This window comes from Polypterus senegalus, chromosome 14, assembly GCF_016835505.1.
Source record: "Polypterus senegalus isolate Bchr_013 chromosome 14, ASM1683550v1, whole genome shotgun sequence".
NCBI classification, from domain to species: Eukaryota; Metazoa; Chordata; class Cladistia; order Polypteriformes; family Polypteridae; genus Polypterus; species Polypterus senegalus.
The window spans coordinates 20379342-20393883 of record NC_053167.1 but is presented as its reverse complement, the minus strand read 5'-3'; the positions used below and the strand labels follow the sequence as shown (position 1 = coordinate 20393883).

Genomic DNA, 14542 nt, shown 5'->3' with positions numbered 1-14542 from the left:
TTCACTTGGATGTTATAGATTGCATTGAGTAAGGACAGCTGGAAAAAGTATTGGTTTGTGTTTTTATCATTTAAGGTTGTAAAGCAAAAAAAATGGGAATATTTCAAAGGGGATGATTCTTTTCTATACCCACTGTAACTATGCATATGATGCAAAAACATTATTTATATACAAATATCTAAATGATTTAATCCCATACATTTTCCAAACATTAAAAACCATAAGTTTAAGAGGGTGGAAAAAGGTGGTTATCATGTACTGTAGAAGTGCCACAGATACAATATTCTCTAACTTAAAGTGCTTCCTACATTGGTTCCATATTCTGAGTGAATGAAGGACAATTGGGTAGTTAGTATATTGGTGATACCTTGTTTTTACAGGTGTACAAAGCAAGGAATATAAAAAAGTGCTGCAGGATTTCATTTATATTGCAGACCAAGCTAGCGCATGTTCAACTATTTGTGTCAATGTCCGGTTTTAATAGCTTGTATGTTTGCCACACAGAAAAAAAACTGGAAATTAGGTAGAACCATGCTGCCTTTAAAGCCCTATGATTTCCACGAGGTGGAAAACACAGACGGAATCATGAAATTAATGCTTAGAAACAGATTTTAGATTTAAAAATGGAAATGTTTTGAATTTAGTGACTGAAGGGGTGACTGTTACAAAACTTCCCAATAAAATAAATGATTGAATAATCTATAGTTTTATCATTCAGATACTATTTCCTAGTTTGTTGTTTTTGAAGCGTAGAAATCCACTCGTTCCTTTATCTGTTTTTGCGCGTGTTTCTTGTATGGTTTCTCTTTAAAGGAATGCGAAATAGCTAGCTGCATGACACAGAAATGTCGAAGAGAGCAGTAACAAATGCCCTGACTACATCTAAAAAAACTAAGAAACATGAGCTTAACTGCAAAATTGAGGGCACAACAATATCCCTGCGACTTTTACTAATCTGGACAACTTTTCTGAAAGTTTTCCCAGCATACCATAGACTGGACATGAAAAGATACTTAAAATGACCACATCAAATCTACAAACCATCTCAAAAACGAGGAGAAATTAAGATCAAAAACTGGTTCCTTTCAGGTAACAACAGAGGAAACAAGAAAATCATCAGATGCAAGACGCAAGTTTGTGTCAATGTGAAACAGACATACCGCCTCAAAAAATTACGAAGATGCGTTCTTTCTTTATTTTAGTACTGTAAACAAGGATGCGTGCTGCCAGAAAATGAGAGCAGTCTTCATCAAACTCATTTACCCCATGTCTTTGAACAACATATGGACGCCATTCTTCGAAAGATTCGTAGCAAGAAAATTTATGTTGTAGTTGATGAAACCATTAATAACCGAAACCACATAGTTCTCAATATAGTGATAGGTGAGTAAACATTTATCTGTATGGTAATTCTTTTATGTAGGCAGTTCTAATTGTACCTGAAATAATATTTAACTGGTATTAACAGTCTTTCCCATTGAAAATGTTATTAGTAAATGGCACTGGTTGTTAACGGGTTCCCTTTTAAAAATGAACAACGATATTTCTGGATTAAAAAATGTTTTGCTGCACGGTGACAAAGCACACATGGTCCATATTTGACTCTTCCGTTATAAACTCTGCACCTACAAACCTGGGCAGAAGAGCAGGCTTCTCCTCAGATTCAACAAGCCCTTAAAAGCGGTTCACTCTTTCCTTTTTGCAAAAGTGATGTTAACCTTCATTTCAGAAGGATGTAAACTACTAACCAGGGGTGTGGAAATCAAATTTGTTTCTACTTGTCCACGGACAAGTAAACTTAGAAAATCCACTTGTCCGCCAGTTAAATTCACTTGCCCATAAACAAATAACATGAGTGAAAAAGTTTATTTTTTCTGATATCTTTTATTGATACCAAAACTGCCTTCCATTTTAAAACTGAAAAAAGTTCTTTCAGGGAGTAGTATTTTGCAACTTTGCTTTAGAACATTATATAGAAGATTCCATTATTTTAGTTGGCTAATAAACAATGCCTTCATTATAGCTACACTAGTTCTTTTTTCATATATTACAGTTACATAACAGAACACTGTCCTGATTCATTTTCTGCCATGTTCTTCAGCTTTTGTCTTGCAACATCTTCTCCCCCAAGAATCTTCACCATCTCAGACAGCATGGGCTGAATGCTGTTCATTTCTGCTTGAGCTGAACTGCATGGTTCCTGGACTGATGGTCCTGCAGAAGTGGATGCTGATGACTTTTCAGGTTTTTATGAGTGATGTGCCTGTTGCCAGGTGACAGCCAGAATTCCACAGCTGGTCATGGGTCAAACTCTTCTAAAGAAGCAGTGTTGAACAGCCTAGCATAACGCTCAACCCTTCGAGCGTTCAGCTTTAGAAAACGCTTTTTCAATTGAACCAACTTTTTTCTTACTTTTAGACTTATGTCTCTATCTGACGTACTAAACCCCCAGTTCCTATCCTTTTTCTTTCTGCACATAACGTATCACCACACGATAAACGTATTTGTGAAATTAAAACTAGTTATAAGCTTAGACCTCTGAATGGATGGCATAATTAAACATGTATAACGAAAATTGTTTTTAAAGTTCTAAAAACTGAGGTCTAGGTTTATAACTAGTTTTAATTTCACAAAGACGTTTATCTTGTGGTGATTGGTTATATGGAGAAAGACAAAGGCTAGGAACTGGGGGTTTAGTACGTACGGTAGACACAGCAAACATGCAATAAAGAAAGCCTGCTCAGAAAAACATCCATTGAATTCTTCGTTCGTATCTCCGACCTCCAGATCACGAACCCAACTTTTACACAATATTTCAGTTAAACCTGTGCGATACCCATTCAAATACAGTATCCAGTTTTTTGGAGCCTCGTCACACCTGCCATAAACTTCTCTACACTGAACGTAGACCTGAGAACTCCTTAATGCAAGGGAGCAGCACTACAGTCACGCCACTGTGCCCCCCGCCACCCATGTCTAATACATGCTTTAATGCATTTCATCGTGAAAAAGATATCAAGTATTTATCTTAGTATTCTGAATGTTCATTGAGCAGGAATATCATGAAGTCAATGTGCGGCGATTGCTGCCGGCGCCTCTTACTGCAAGAGAAAGTCAGTTTAAGAAGCGCGCAGAGATTAACAACTGGGTCGGGGAACACTTAATATAAAGCATTTAATGTGCTACATTAATTTATGACAGGGTTTGAGAAAATCTAGTAAATGAAACATTCATTTTAAGATTAAATTTATTTTGCGACATTCAACTGACAAAATAAACTACAAGGATAAAGTCAAAATGTCGACTTTAATCTCGATATTTACATTTTTTTGTCTTCACTGTGTCCGTATTTTTTTCACAGTGACCTTACTACGCTTCCTTAGGTTTTTCAAGGCCTGTTGTGCCAGTTTTAATCAAGAAATGATCCATTTCTCATCCGCAATGCTAGTTACTTCAGTTTCAACAACACGCATATAGCGAAAACAATGTGCTTACCGCAGTTGCATTAGGGGTTACGCAGGTAATTCCTAATGACGTATTCGAAATTCAGCAAGAGGTTACATTTCCAAAGAAACGATGTTGTCGGGGAAAAAAAATAATCGCGTCTAAGTGAAGATTTTTATTGATATTTCATAACATTTGGAAACCGTTAGAATGTTTTCTTTATTTTTAAAAAACTGACAGCGCGAAACCAACTTGTTTTATATGAAAAATTCTCTAATCAAAAACGATCTATAGACAGTTCATCAAAATTGATGTCACGCAATAAATTTCTTAACTCCTGAATATATCACAACCTACGCAAAATCGCAAATTTCAGAAAAGATCAAATGACTAACAAGCTTTATGTGGCGAAAACAATTGCATTGTAGGTGAAATGACCGCATTTTTATGTAGAAAAAGGTTATTTTTAATTTATAAAGTTTATCGATTATAATGAAAAATCATCAAATTACATCGTAATGTCGGCATGAAAAAAATGACAGCATCTCCAAGCGTGTAAATAGTAGGGTAAAATACTTATGTAAGACCACAACAGTGCTTCCCCTTTGAAAAATCAACCATAATTTTGTAAACAATATTGAATACCAATTTGAGACATGAAGAACATGCCTAAGTAAACTGTTTCCGCATGAAGTACATACCCAAATGTTTAAAATTTGAAAGTAGTGGTAAAAATGTGCCCTGCACTGCACATTTAATTCTTTTTCTCCAGAAAAATTGCACTTGTCCGCGGACAACTGAAACCAGAAAACACGCTTGTCCGACGGTTAATTTACCCGTGTCGGACAAGTCGGGCGTTGGATTTCCGCACCCCTGCTAACAGCTCTTACATTCCTGGAGGACACTCACTGTCCAATTGAAATCTCAGCATACAGCAACATGGAGGATCTGGGCTCCTACTTGATGAATGGAACTGCAAAATAAGGTTCAGTTGTGCTAGTGTGCTGTTTCATTAAAAGGAATGTAAAGTACCATTTCATTATTGTTTGTTTTGTTGTAGCTGTTAGTACTTTCTTACAGTATAATAAAAAAAACATCCAAAAATCTGAATTATGGAAAAATAAAACAGTGAAAATTGAAAATATAAAAAAAGGAATTTGTGGGAAAAAAAAAAAAAAACAGATTCCATTGAGCCCTACGCCTTCTGATTGGTATTGCAGGGTCGCCTTTTGAATGCATGGATTTTTCCAATTCCAAATAAATTAGGTTATGACTGAATCTAATTTCTTAAAAAATCATTTGTTAATGTATATGGGGATGTTTTGAAACAGGAACAGTAGCTTCGAGAGGATATTCATCTTCACAATGTTAATTTTTCTTGCTAAAGTAAGATGGAGGGTAGACCATCTATGCACGTCTTGTTTAATTTTATCCACACAAACAGCAAATGTTTGTTGAAAAAGAGCTTCAGATTTACTTGTGATGTCAACCCCTTGGTATTTAAACTAATTCAGAAATGAGATTGGTCTGTGTGATGCACATTGTAATAAGTCCTTATTTTTATTAGGAAAAAATAGTAATTACTGGTTGGTGAAAAGTATGAGGTAGTATTTTTTTGTCTCTGGCTTCTATAAATGTTGCTAATATGAGGGGAGCTCACTTAACTGGATTTTTTTTTTATAAAATTCAACCGGACCTGCTGCTTTCAAACTCTGAAGTGAGTTTATAGCGTCTAGTAATTCTGATAATCTCAGAGGTTTGTCCCATTTCTCTGCACTTAAATGTTTCTTGCTGTGGTATCCATAATGTATCAAAGAGTGCATTAGATTGCGTCTTCTGTTCTTCAAACTGAGCAGAATATAAGGACTTAAAGTAGTCTATAAATTTGTGCATTATATTTTCATGGCCAATGATTCTCTCTCAGTCTGTGTTGGTGTTTACTGGTATTGCACTGCAAACTTCTTGCTTACGGATTTGTTGTGCTAAGATCTTGTTAGCTGAACTCTCTGTGTTTGTAGTAATGATATCATGATTTTTTTGTTGTCAAGAGGTCGAGTTCTGATTGCAAGTCCTGTCTTTTCCTAAAAAGTGCCTCATTTGGAGACCTGGCATGTTCTTGATCTATTCTGGTAATTTCACTGATAAACTCTAATGCCTTCTTGGTTTACGATTTATTTTTTTGGGAAAGATATGAGATAATCTGTCCTCTTATAAAAAGCATTTAGTGTTTCCCAAAGTACTGCTGCTGAAACCTCAGAGGATGCATTTGTCTCTAAAAAAAAAAAAAATCAATTTGCTTGATATAAATTCTGTACAGCTCTCGTCAGCTAATGACAGGGGGTTAAGACGCCAGCTGAGAGATGAGTATGTGGAGCATAGTGATCAGAGGGGCATGATAGGATATAACAATACTGTTGTATTTGCAAGATTTGATCATGGGCAAGAAAATTGTTATCTATTAAGAAATAATCAATTCTTGAGCAACAATGATATACTGGTGAGAAGACGGAATATGCTTTTCAACATAGATTTAGAAATTTCCATGGGTATGATAAGTTATGATCAATTAAATCTGTTGTTGTGTTGGCACTTACAATTTTGGGAACGAAAGGGACAGATCAGAAATAGCTTACTCTTTTTCCCACCTCTCCCAAATCTCACCCCACACCATTTTGTCTCCCAAGTGAGGCTAGACCACACTTCACAAATTCCCAGTTCTCTGACAAACCTAGAGACAGGGCACATGCAAAACAAAACAATAAACAAGAGAATAAAGAAGAGATATCTATTGCCAGTACAGTCCAAATACTATAAGCCTAGAATATGATCTTAAACTGTCCCGTTTGGAAAGAAAGAAAAAAATAAATAATTCATACATATATATGCACACACATACACTCATATATACAAATATATACAGTATATACATGCATATACACACCCATACATATACAATTATAATTGTAATTAAAACGTTAAAGTAGCAAGAAAGGAAATAAAATGTGTAATAAAATGTATAATTATGACACAAGTCTCACTGCAAATAGGCCATATTTCAGGTAAAGTCTTCTTTGCCTTGCCCAGAACACGATGTGATTAACGATCGTATTGCAAAAAGTGTCTGGATCAGTTTTTTCTGCTTCATCCGGAGAACTAAAAATCTAAAACTTGCCTCGAATACCCACTCTCAATTTAGCAGGATGGACGAGGCTGGATCCGATTTCGGCTTAGAATAAACGCCATCTAATGCTGTAAAATGCGCAGCGTCTAGCAGCTGCTGAAGGTGAAAAATCAGGGAAAATGCGAATACGGGTTTTTTTCCCAATATAATCTTTTGTTTCAGTCTCAGAAACTGACTTCTTTCTGAGATACAGGATTGTCTAATCGCGCTTTCTAGAACAGGCCCATGTCGTGGCAAAATAAACAACTAACAGTAAATAAAAAATAGAAAGATCAATTCTCAATAAATACTTTTCTCTATGTCACCGACTCAACTGCTGCTCTCCTGCTATTAACGTTGCCATCAAATGCCAGGTTAAAGATTATTCACATACTACTTGAGCTGTGCTAGGTAATCAGAATCTATTTCTCTATGCCTTTATAAATATCTCCGAAAACCTACACGTTGCCCACTAATGATCTATGTGAATACCTCCTATGTTTTTTTAAAGACGGGTCGTTATAATACTGGAGAATAACCAGACTAACTTTACAGTGCATAACCTCTTAAGGGGACGTTAATACCAAGAGATAATAATCAGAAGAAAGAGTGACTAACCTTTCCGAGAAATATTTCACTAAAAGCCACACTATTAAAGGCAGGTTTTCTCGCTCGTTATAGGTAGGGAGCAGCACAGAATATTTGTCGCTATCCTTTGGTGTTTTCATTTGGCTTGCCATAATGTCAATACCAACACCATGCAGGAAGTCGGTACGACAATAAATCATTCCCCCGTCCACGTAAAAGGAACTTTGCTTGCCATTTCAAAAACACGTTTGTCGCTGTCATTACCCGATCTGCGTGTCTACCCGATTTGCGCGCGCAGGCGTATTGAAACCCTAACATGCCGTAAAGTGTTCGCGCATGCGTTAAACAGATTGGGCAGCACCGTAAAGTGTGTGATGACGTAGCCTTTCAATACGCACGCGCACGCAGATTGGGCCGGCGACGGGAACCAGGTAGTGACACACACCGCATGCGCTTAATGAAAAAAACATTAAAAACAAAAAAAATCTACTTTACGGCACGGCCCGATCAGAACTGTGCATGCAGTACAACTTGACGTTACGGTTTGTTAATTTTAGTTCCACATTAGTTGACCATAATAAAAATATTCATCCTGCAAAATAAACGAAGCAGCCTTTGTGGCGTAACGTTGATGTTTAATGTTCGATCGCCGTAAGAAGAAGCTTAGGTGTGCACACCTGATGAGCCCCAATTACGGCGAAACACATGCTGTGTACTCTTTGTATTATTTAGCAGGTACTTATGTTTCTTTTATGTTTCTTTTCCGTTTTGAGCTATTGTTGCAATTTCCCTCTTATGAGCAAATTGTGTTTGTTAAAAAATATCCTTAGACGTCAATTATTATTAATAAAATTGCCATTTGTCTTAAAGCATCAGGTTTACAAAACCTAATATATTTCTATAAAACTGGTTGGACAAATGATCCTTTTTCAAAAAGAAAGAATTAACACTGTGTTGCATGGCATTGTGCTGACTGTCCCTGTCCTAGTGTTAACTGTGACTGTCCGACTTGTTAAGATTCTTTAAATCGTTCTCAGTTCTGCAATCAGGCCAGATGCTGAAGAAATGAAGAGCATAAAGCCACCGGTTCAAATCCTTATTTATTCCAATGGCTATTAATCTTAGAGAAGTTTAACTTTATACCCACAGAGTTAAATTAAGGAAGTGCTCCGTTATCACTTGAATCAATCTATTTGATCTTTTATTTTTTACAGTAAGTGCTTGCTGCTATAGTTCATATTTGTAATTCATTTGTTCTTAATGATGTGTTTTTAATGTTATTTCAAGGCGTCTCTGTAAAACCCTCTGAGAAACCAACTTACCTATTAATATAATAAAACTGAACTGAATTTAACAGCTGTAAAATAAAATATTCTCCACTAACTGAGCAGAATTTAAACAGCATGAAGTAGTTCAGTTTATGATGAACACCATGTGGACAGTGATATTCTTTCTTACAAGTTTAATCAACATAACACAGCGCTGTTTGTGTGCAGACTCCTCGTCTCATGTTAATGGTTTTATTCACCCATATTGACAGTGCCAGTTCATTTTTATAACTTTGAAAAAGGAAATACAATACACTTATTCATACATTTTTTATTGAAGAAATAAATGGTATTTTTAAAAATAAAAGTGAAAGATGTGAACGATGTTTCTCAAAAAAAATATATATATATATATATATATATATATATATACACAGTATACACACCCATATTTATATGTATATATTATGAGTAGAAAATTCAGTAATCATAAAGATGTATAAATGGTAAATCCATTTAACTAGAACACAACTACAATGAAAATGGCCAACAAGGAGAGGTGTTAAAAATTATTAGGGAAGGAGAACACAAATATATTTACAGATTTTTACCTTAGTGTTTAAAAAAAATTTTACCCAAGGTTTTGAACACAATAAAAGTTAATCACTAAATTTGTCAAAAAAGGAAAAATGCTATTTTAGCTAAATTCACTGCCTGGTCAAATGGCTGGGGACAAAGACAAACTTGCAGCCTTCAAGGACACTGGAGATAATAAACCTCTGGGGGTCCCAAGCCAAAGCCCGCACAGCCCCCTCTGCACATCCCAGCATACATAAATGTGGCCGTCTCAGTCCAATCACACTTCCATTTCAGGACGTCTTGTGAACTTTTCTTCTGTCACAGGCAGCTGGAGTTGATTTAACAGACAGTGGAGACGCAGGGGGGCACCATTGCAGTAAACTGGAAAAAAAACAACAGAGAAACACAGCAGAGGTTAATGCCCAGTACAGAGCTTATAAAGTGTACACAGTACCATTTCTAATCTATTACAACCAATGCAAGTAATTAAGAAAAAGCCAAATTAGAAAAGTGGGCTTGTTGAAGTTTTTTGAAATGCTTAACATTTGTAACCTGGCACTTCTCTATTGGCAAAGCACTCCAGATTTTGTTGTACAAGTACAGAAAGCTGCTGGTTTTTATGGTTGATCTTGGAATAAAAAGCAAAGTAACGTTTGAGAAAAGAAATATTGGGAGCAGACACTCGAAAAAACAGGCAGGGTCTAAAATACTCAAAGCCTTCTAATTATTTAATAGAACCTTAAAATCAATTCTAAGTGAGACAGACAGCCAGTGTAATGAGACCGAGACAAAAAGGCCAACACCTCGTGATCACTTGGCAAAGGCACAGCAGATCAGACCAGAGATTGAGATGGAGGACTCTAGAAGTGTCAGGAGGGGCAGCCGCTACTTCAACATGGCACACATCTCTCCTCCCTTCTTCTTTGACAGCTGCCCCGTAACACGACCGGACTCTTCTACTTCACCGTAACTGTTTAAAACATAAACACAGTAGATATTCACTCAGGGAGTTTAAACATTAATAAAGTGTACTCTTACTTCTTATTCTGCCTCCTTTCTTGGTTCACCTGTAGATCAATTATTACCAAAGTAAAGCATCACAATAGATAAAGGTCTGCTTAGAGTCAAGTCTAACTAATAATATTATTCTTAATTGTGTTTTCTTTGTTGGATTTTGAAAGAACCCCAACCTATCTGTCATTGTATGCAGCATCATTTTTTTCCTTTTACATTACACATAAAGTAGACATTGTGTTACAATCTCTGTATATCTGAACTTCTAATGTGATGTGCTGAGGTGTCAGTACTTACATGAAAACATCTTTGTTTTTCACTCCTGCCTTAGTTTTGTATTTATTTAAAATTAAGTCTCGGTTCTTTCAAAATCCAACAACAAAGCACAGTAACTTAAGAACATAAATGTTATTTTGCAAAACAGAACAATATCCCTGTTTAGTGACTGCTGGGACTGATGCACCTCAGTCTCTGTGTTTGTGAGGATTCACACTCTGAGGCTTTCTGTCTAAAGTTAAAAAGTCGTGTTAGTTACTGGACAGAGTGAGCAGACATACAGTACAGTATTGAAGGCAGCAAAATATTACCAATCAAGTAATAAATATGGGGAGGCTTTGCAGGAATTGTGCACAAATTACTTTTGAAACTGGAAGCCTCAGTAGTCTTACCTGTAGAAATAGCAAATCTAACATGAACTGCACATCATCTCAAACTGGAAATCTTAAAAACAGAAGAAAAGAACATCCAGTTGTGTCTCAGAATTTGGGTACACTGGCATCTATTCAGCCACATGGAAGGCTGGTTATCACCAGGCATCCTGTAGGATCAAGAGAAAAAACACAATAAAGGGGCATTGTTTTTCTAACTGCAGCAATAAGAAATAAGTTCTCTCTAAGGAGCAAGGCTCCTCCATTATATTCAGTTAAATGTATGTGTATGAACTTCTATAACCTTACAACACGTGACAACAGCAGGTGCCCAGCCTGTCATTGTGCCACATCAGACGCACACCACACTTCTCTGACGGCTTTGGATATAAATTTTAAAATTGCCTGTTTTCAACCATGAAATTTGTTTCTACTAAATAAGGTTAAAGAAATCCACTAACAATTTGTAATGCTATTATCCGCATCCTGCTTTCTTGTAATAACTTAGTTGTTGCTACTCTTGTATGTAATTTAGCCTTCATCTGTATAATTTGTTAACGTTATTATGGAAAAACTATTGCATTGATGTAATCTGATATCAGCATAATAAAAAAATACCGATGGCTTTGGAGGGCACACTTTACACCCGTCGAGTGTCAGACGTGCTGTCTTAATTCTATTCCTAATTCGACACCTCGATTACATTGTTTTTTTTAATTATTAAAACGCCGTTCGCTCTTTAATATAAAAAATGTGGACAAATGTTAAAAGAAACACATCACCAAATGCTAATAGTGTGTTACGAAATAAATGACATACATCTATTAATCCATTAACCCAAACACGGAAAATGCTGTGATTTTTACGATTAAACCACAAGATTACGAAGTGGTTTAACTAAAAGTGATGTACTTACAAAAAGCTGTAGATGGCCATTATAAAGTTCAAAAACACACGTCGCATTTCATTTCGCTCACTCTTCATTCGACTGAAGATAAATATTTCAGGCGACACATTTTCCATGACGTTATAAAATTCAAAAGTTGCCATCTTTTCCAATAACAAGTCCACTTACAGACGGAGTTAAACGACAACACAAAAATGACTCGCAAGTATAATTACAGACGGAGTTAAACGACAACACAAAATGACTCGCAAGTATAAGTCAAACCTGACGAATGACGTATGTCGTAAAACATTCGACATGCGCAGAACAAATCGGGCAGCGTCGTGAAATGAATTTTAATTAAGCAGAGAGCGCGTGCGCGAGACAAATCGGATGGGGACTCATGTCGCGAAGTAGAAAAAGCATATCGGGTAGGGTCGATTTACAGGTGAATCAAGGAAGGAGGCAAAACAAGAAGTAAAGGTGGTACACTTTATTAACGTTTGAACTCTGTGAGTGAATATCTACTGTGTTTATATTTTTAACAGTTACAGTGAAGTAGAAGAGTCCGGTTGTGTTATGGGGCAGCAGTTCAACAAGAAGGATGGAGAGATGTGTGCCATGTTGAAGTAGCGGCTGCCCCTCCTGCCCGGCACTTCTAGAATCCTCCATCTGAATCCCTGTTCTGATCTGTTGTGCCTTTGCCAAGTGATCACGTGGTATTGACCTTTTTGTTTTTTTTTTTTCTTCTGAAAACTGTCTCGGTCTCATAACACTGGCTGCATGTCTCATATAGAATTGATTTCAAGTTTCTATTAAATATATAGAAGGCTTTGAATATTTTGGAGTGTCTGCTCCCAACATCTCTTTTCTGAAACATTGCTTTGCTTTTTATTCCAAACTCAACCATAAAAACTGGCAGCTTTCTGTACTCTGGGATGCTTTGCCAATAGAGGACTGCCAGGCTACAAATGTCAAGCATTTCGAAAAACTTCAACAAGCCCACTTTTCTAATTTGGCTTTTTCTTAATTCCTTGCATTGGTTATAATAGATTAGAAATGGTACTGTGTACACTTTGTAGGCTCTGCACTGGGCACTAACCTCTGCTGTGTTTCTCTGTTGTTTTTTTCCAGTTTATTGCAATGGTGCCCCCTGCGTCTCCACCGTCTGTTAAATCAACTCCAACTGCCTGTGATAGAAGAAAAGTTCACAAGACATCCTGAAATGGAATTGTGATTTGACTGGGACAGCCACAATTATGTATGCTGGGATGTGCAGAGTGTGTTTGTGTGGGCTTTAGCTTGGGACCCCCCAGAAGTTTATTATCTTCAGAATCCTTGAATGCTGCAAGTTTATCTTTGTCCCCGGCCATTTGACCAGGCAATCTGTTTATTACAAAGGACAAGGACCCTTCTATTTGCTTCTTATTTACTTTCATAATGCCTTCAATTTTCTTTGTAACTGTATATTTTTGTAGAGCAATTTGAGCTACACTTGTAAGCAAAGGTGATAGTGAACAAATATTAAAGGACAGATCAGGAAAGATATCAGTTTAAATAGAACATATTTTTTATGGAATATTGCTGGATAACAACTCCTTGACTCTGAGTAGTATCTTGTTCATAAGGCTGAAATAGCATTTTTCCTTTTTTGACAAATTTAGTGATTCACTTTTACTGTGCTCAAAACCTTAGCTAACATTTATTTTTAAATACTAAGGTAAAAATCTGTAAATATATTTGTGTTCTCCTTCCCTAATAGTTTTTAACACCTCCCCTTGTTGGCCATTTTCATTGTTGTTGTGTTTTAATTAAATGCATTTACCATTTATACATCTTTGTGATTACTGATTTTTTTACTCATAATATATATACAGTATATATACATATGAATATGGGTGTGTGTATAATCTTTTTTGAGAAACATTGTTCACAGATATTTCACTTTTATTTTTAAACATACCATTTATTTCTTCAATAAAAAATGTATGAATAAGTGTATTATATTTCCTTTTTTTAAAGTTATAAAAATGAACGGACTCTGTATCAATATGGGTGAATAAAACCATTCACATGACATGAGGAGTTTGCACACAAACAGCGGTGTGTTATGTTGATTAAAAAAATATCACTGCCCTCTGTCCACATGCTGTTCATCATAAACTGAACTACTTCATGCTGTTTAAATTCTGCTCAGTTAGTGGAGAATATTTTATTTTACAGCTATTAAATTCAGTTTGGTTTTATTATATTAATAGGTATAGGACCATATATTTCTGTAAAACTGGTTGGATACATTAGGTTTTCCAAACCTGATGCCTTAAGACAAATGGCAATTTTATTAATAATAGCAGAATACCCGCGCTTCGCAGCGGAGAAGTAGTGTGTTAAAGAAGTTATGAAAAAGAAAAGGAAAAATTTTAAACATAACGTAATATTGTTAATATAATTGGTTTGTCATTGATAAGAGTGTTGTTCTCATATCTATATATATATATATATATATACATATATATATATATATATATAAAATACCAGCTTGGCAGCGGAGAAGTAAAAAGAAAAGGAAACATTTTAATAATAACGTAACATGATTGACAATATAATTGTTTTGTCATTGTCATGAGTGTTGCTGGCATATATATATATATATATATATATATATATAAATACATGTGAACATATATACACACACACATATACTATGGGGTGCTAAACAGGCAAATACATTGATTTTGTGAATATATAAAGTAGGCGTCAATATATGAAGTCAAAACTTGAATACAGAAAGTCATTCCCGAATATGTAAAGTCAAAACTTGAATATATAAAGTCACTGTCGGAATATATAAAGTCAAAACTTGAATATGTAAAGTCAGCGTCAGTATACATAAAGCATTGACTTTATATTACTTTATATATTCAGAAATATTCCAACGCCGTCTTTATATACTCAG

The 14542-nt window shown here is 35.7% G+C and overlaps 1 protein-coding gene and 1 long non-coding RNA gene across 2 annotated transcripts in view; both read right to left on the bottom strand.

Moving 5' to 3' along the window:
- The window catches only part of dpm1 (dolichyl-phosphate mannosyltransferase subunit 1, catalytic), a 107618-nt gene extending 100138 nt beyond the window's left edge, over positions 1-7480 (bottom strand). Inside the window, exon 1 of the mRNA XM_039734893.1 lies at positions 7223-7480. Within this exon, the coding sequence (XP_039590827.1) occupies positions 7223-7392 (170 nt within the window). The 5' untranslated portion in view covers positions 7393-7480. The remainder of the gene's footprint in view (positions 1-7222) is intronic.
- A 1911-nt stretch (positions 7481-9391) lies between these two features.
- LOC120514945 lies at positions 9392-10765 on the bottom strand. The gene is made up of 3 exons (XR_005630548.1): positions 10722-10765; positions 9843-10009; positions 9392-9420 (listed from the first exon to the last, which is right to left on the bottom strand). It is a non-coding gene; the product is annotated as an uncharacterized LOC120514945 (long non-coding RNA).
- Between the last annotated feature and the right edge of the window lie 3777 nt (positions 10766-14542).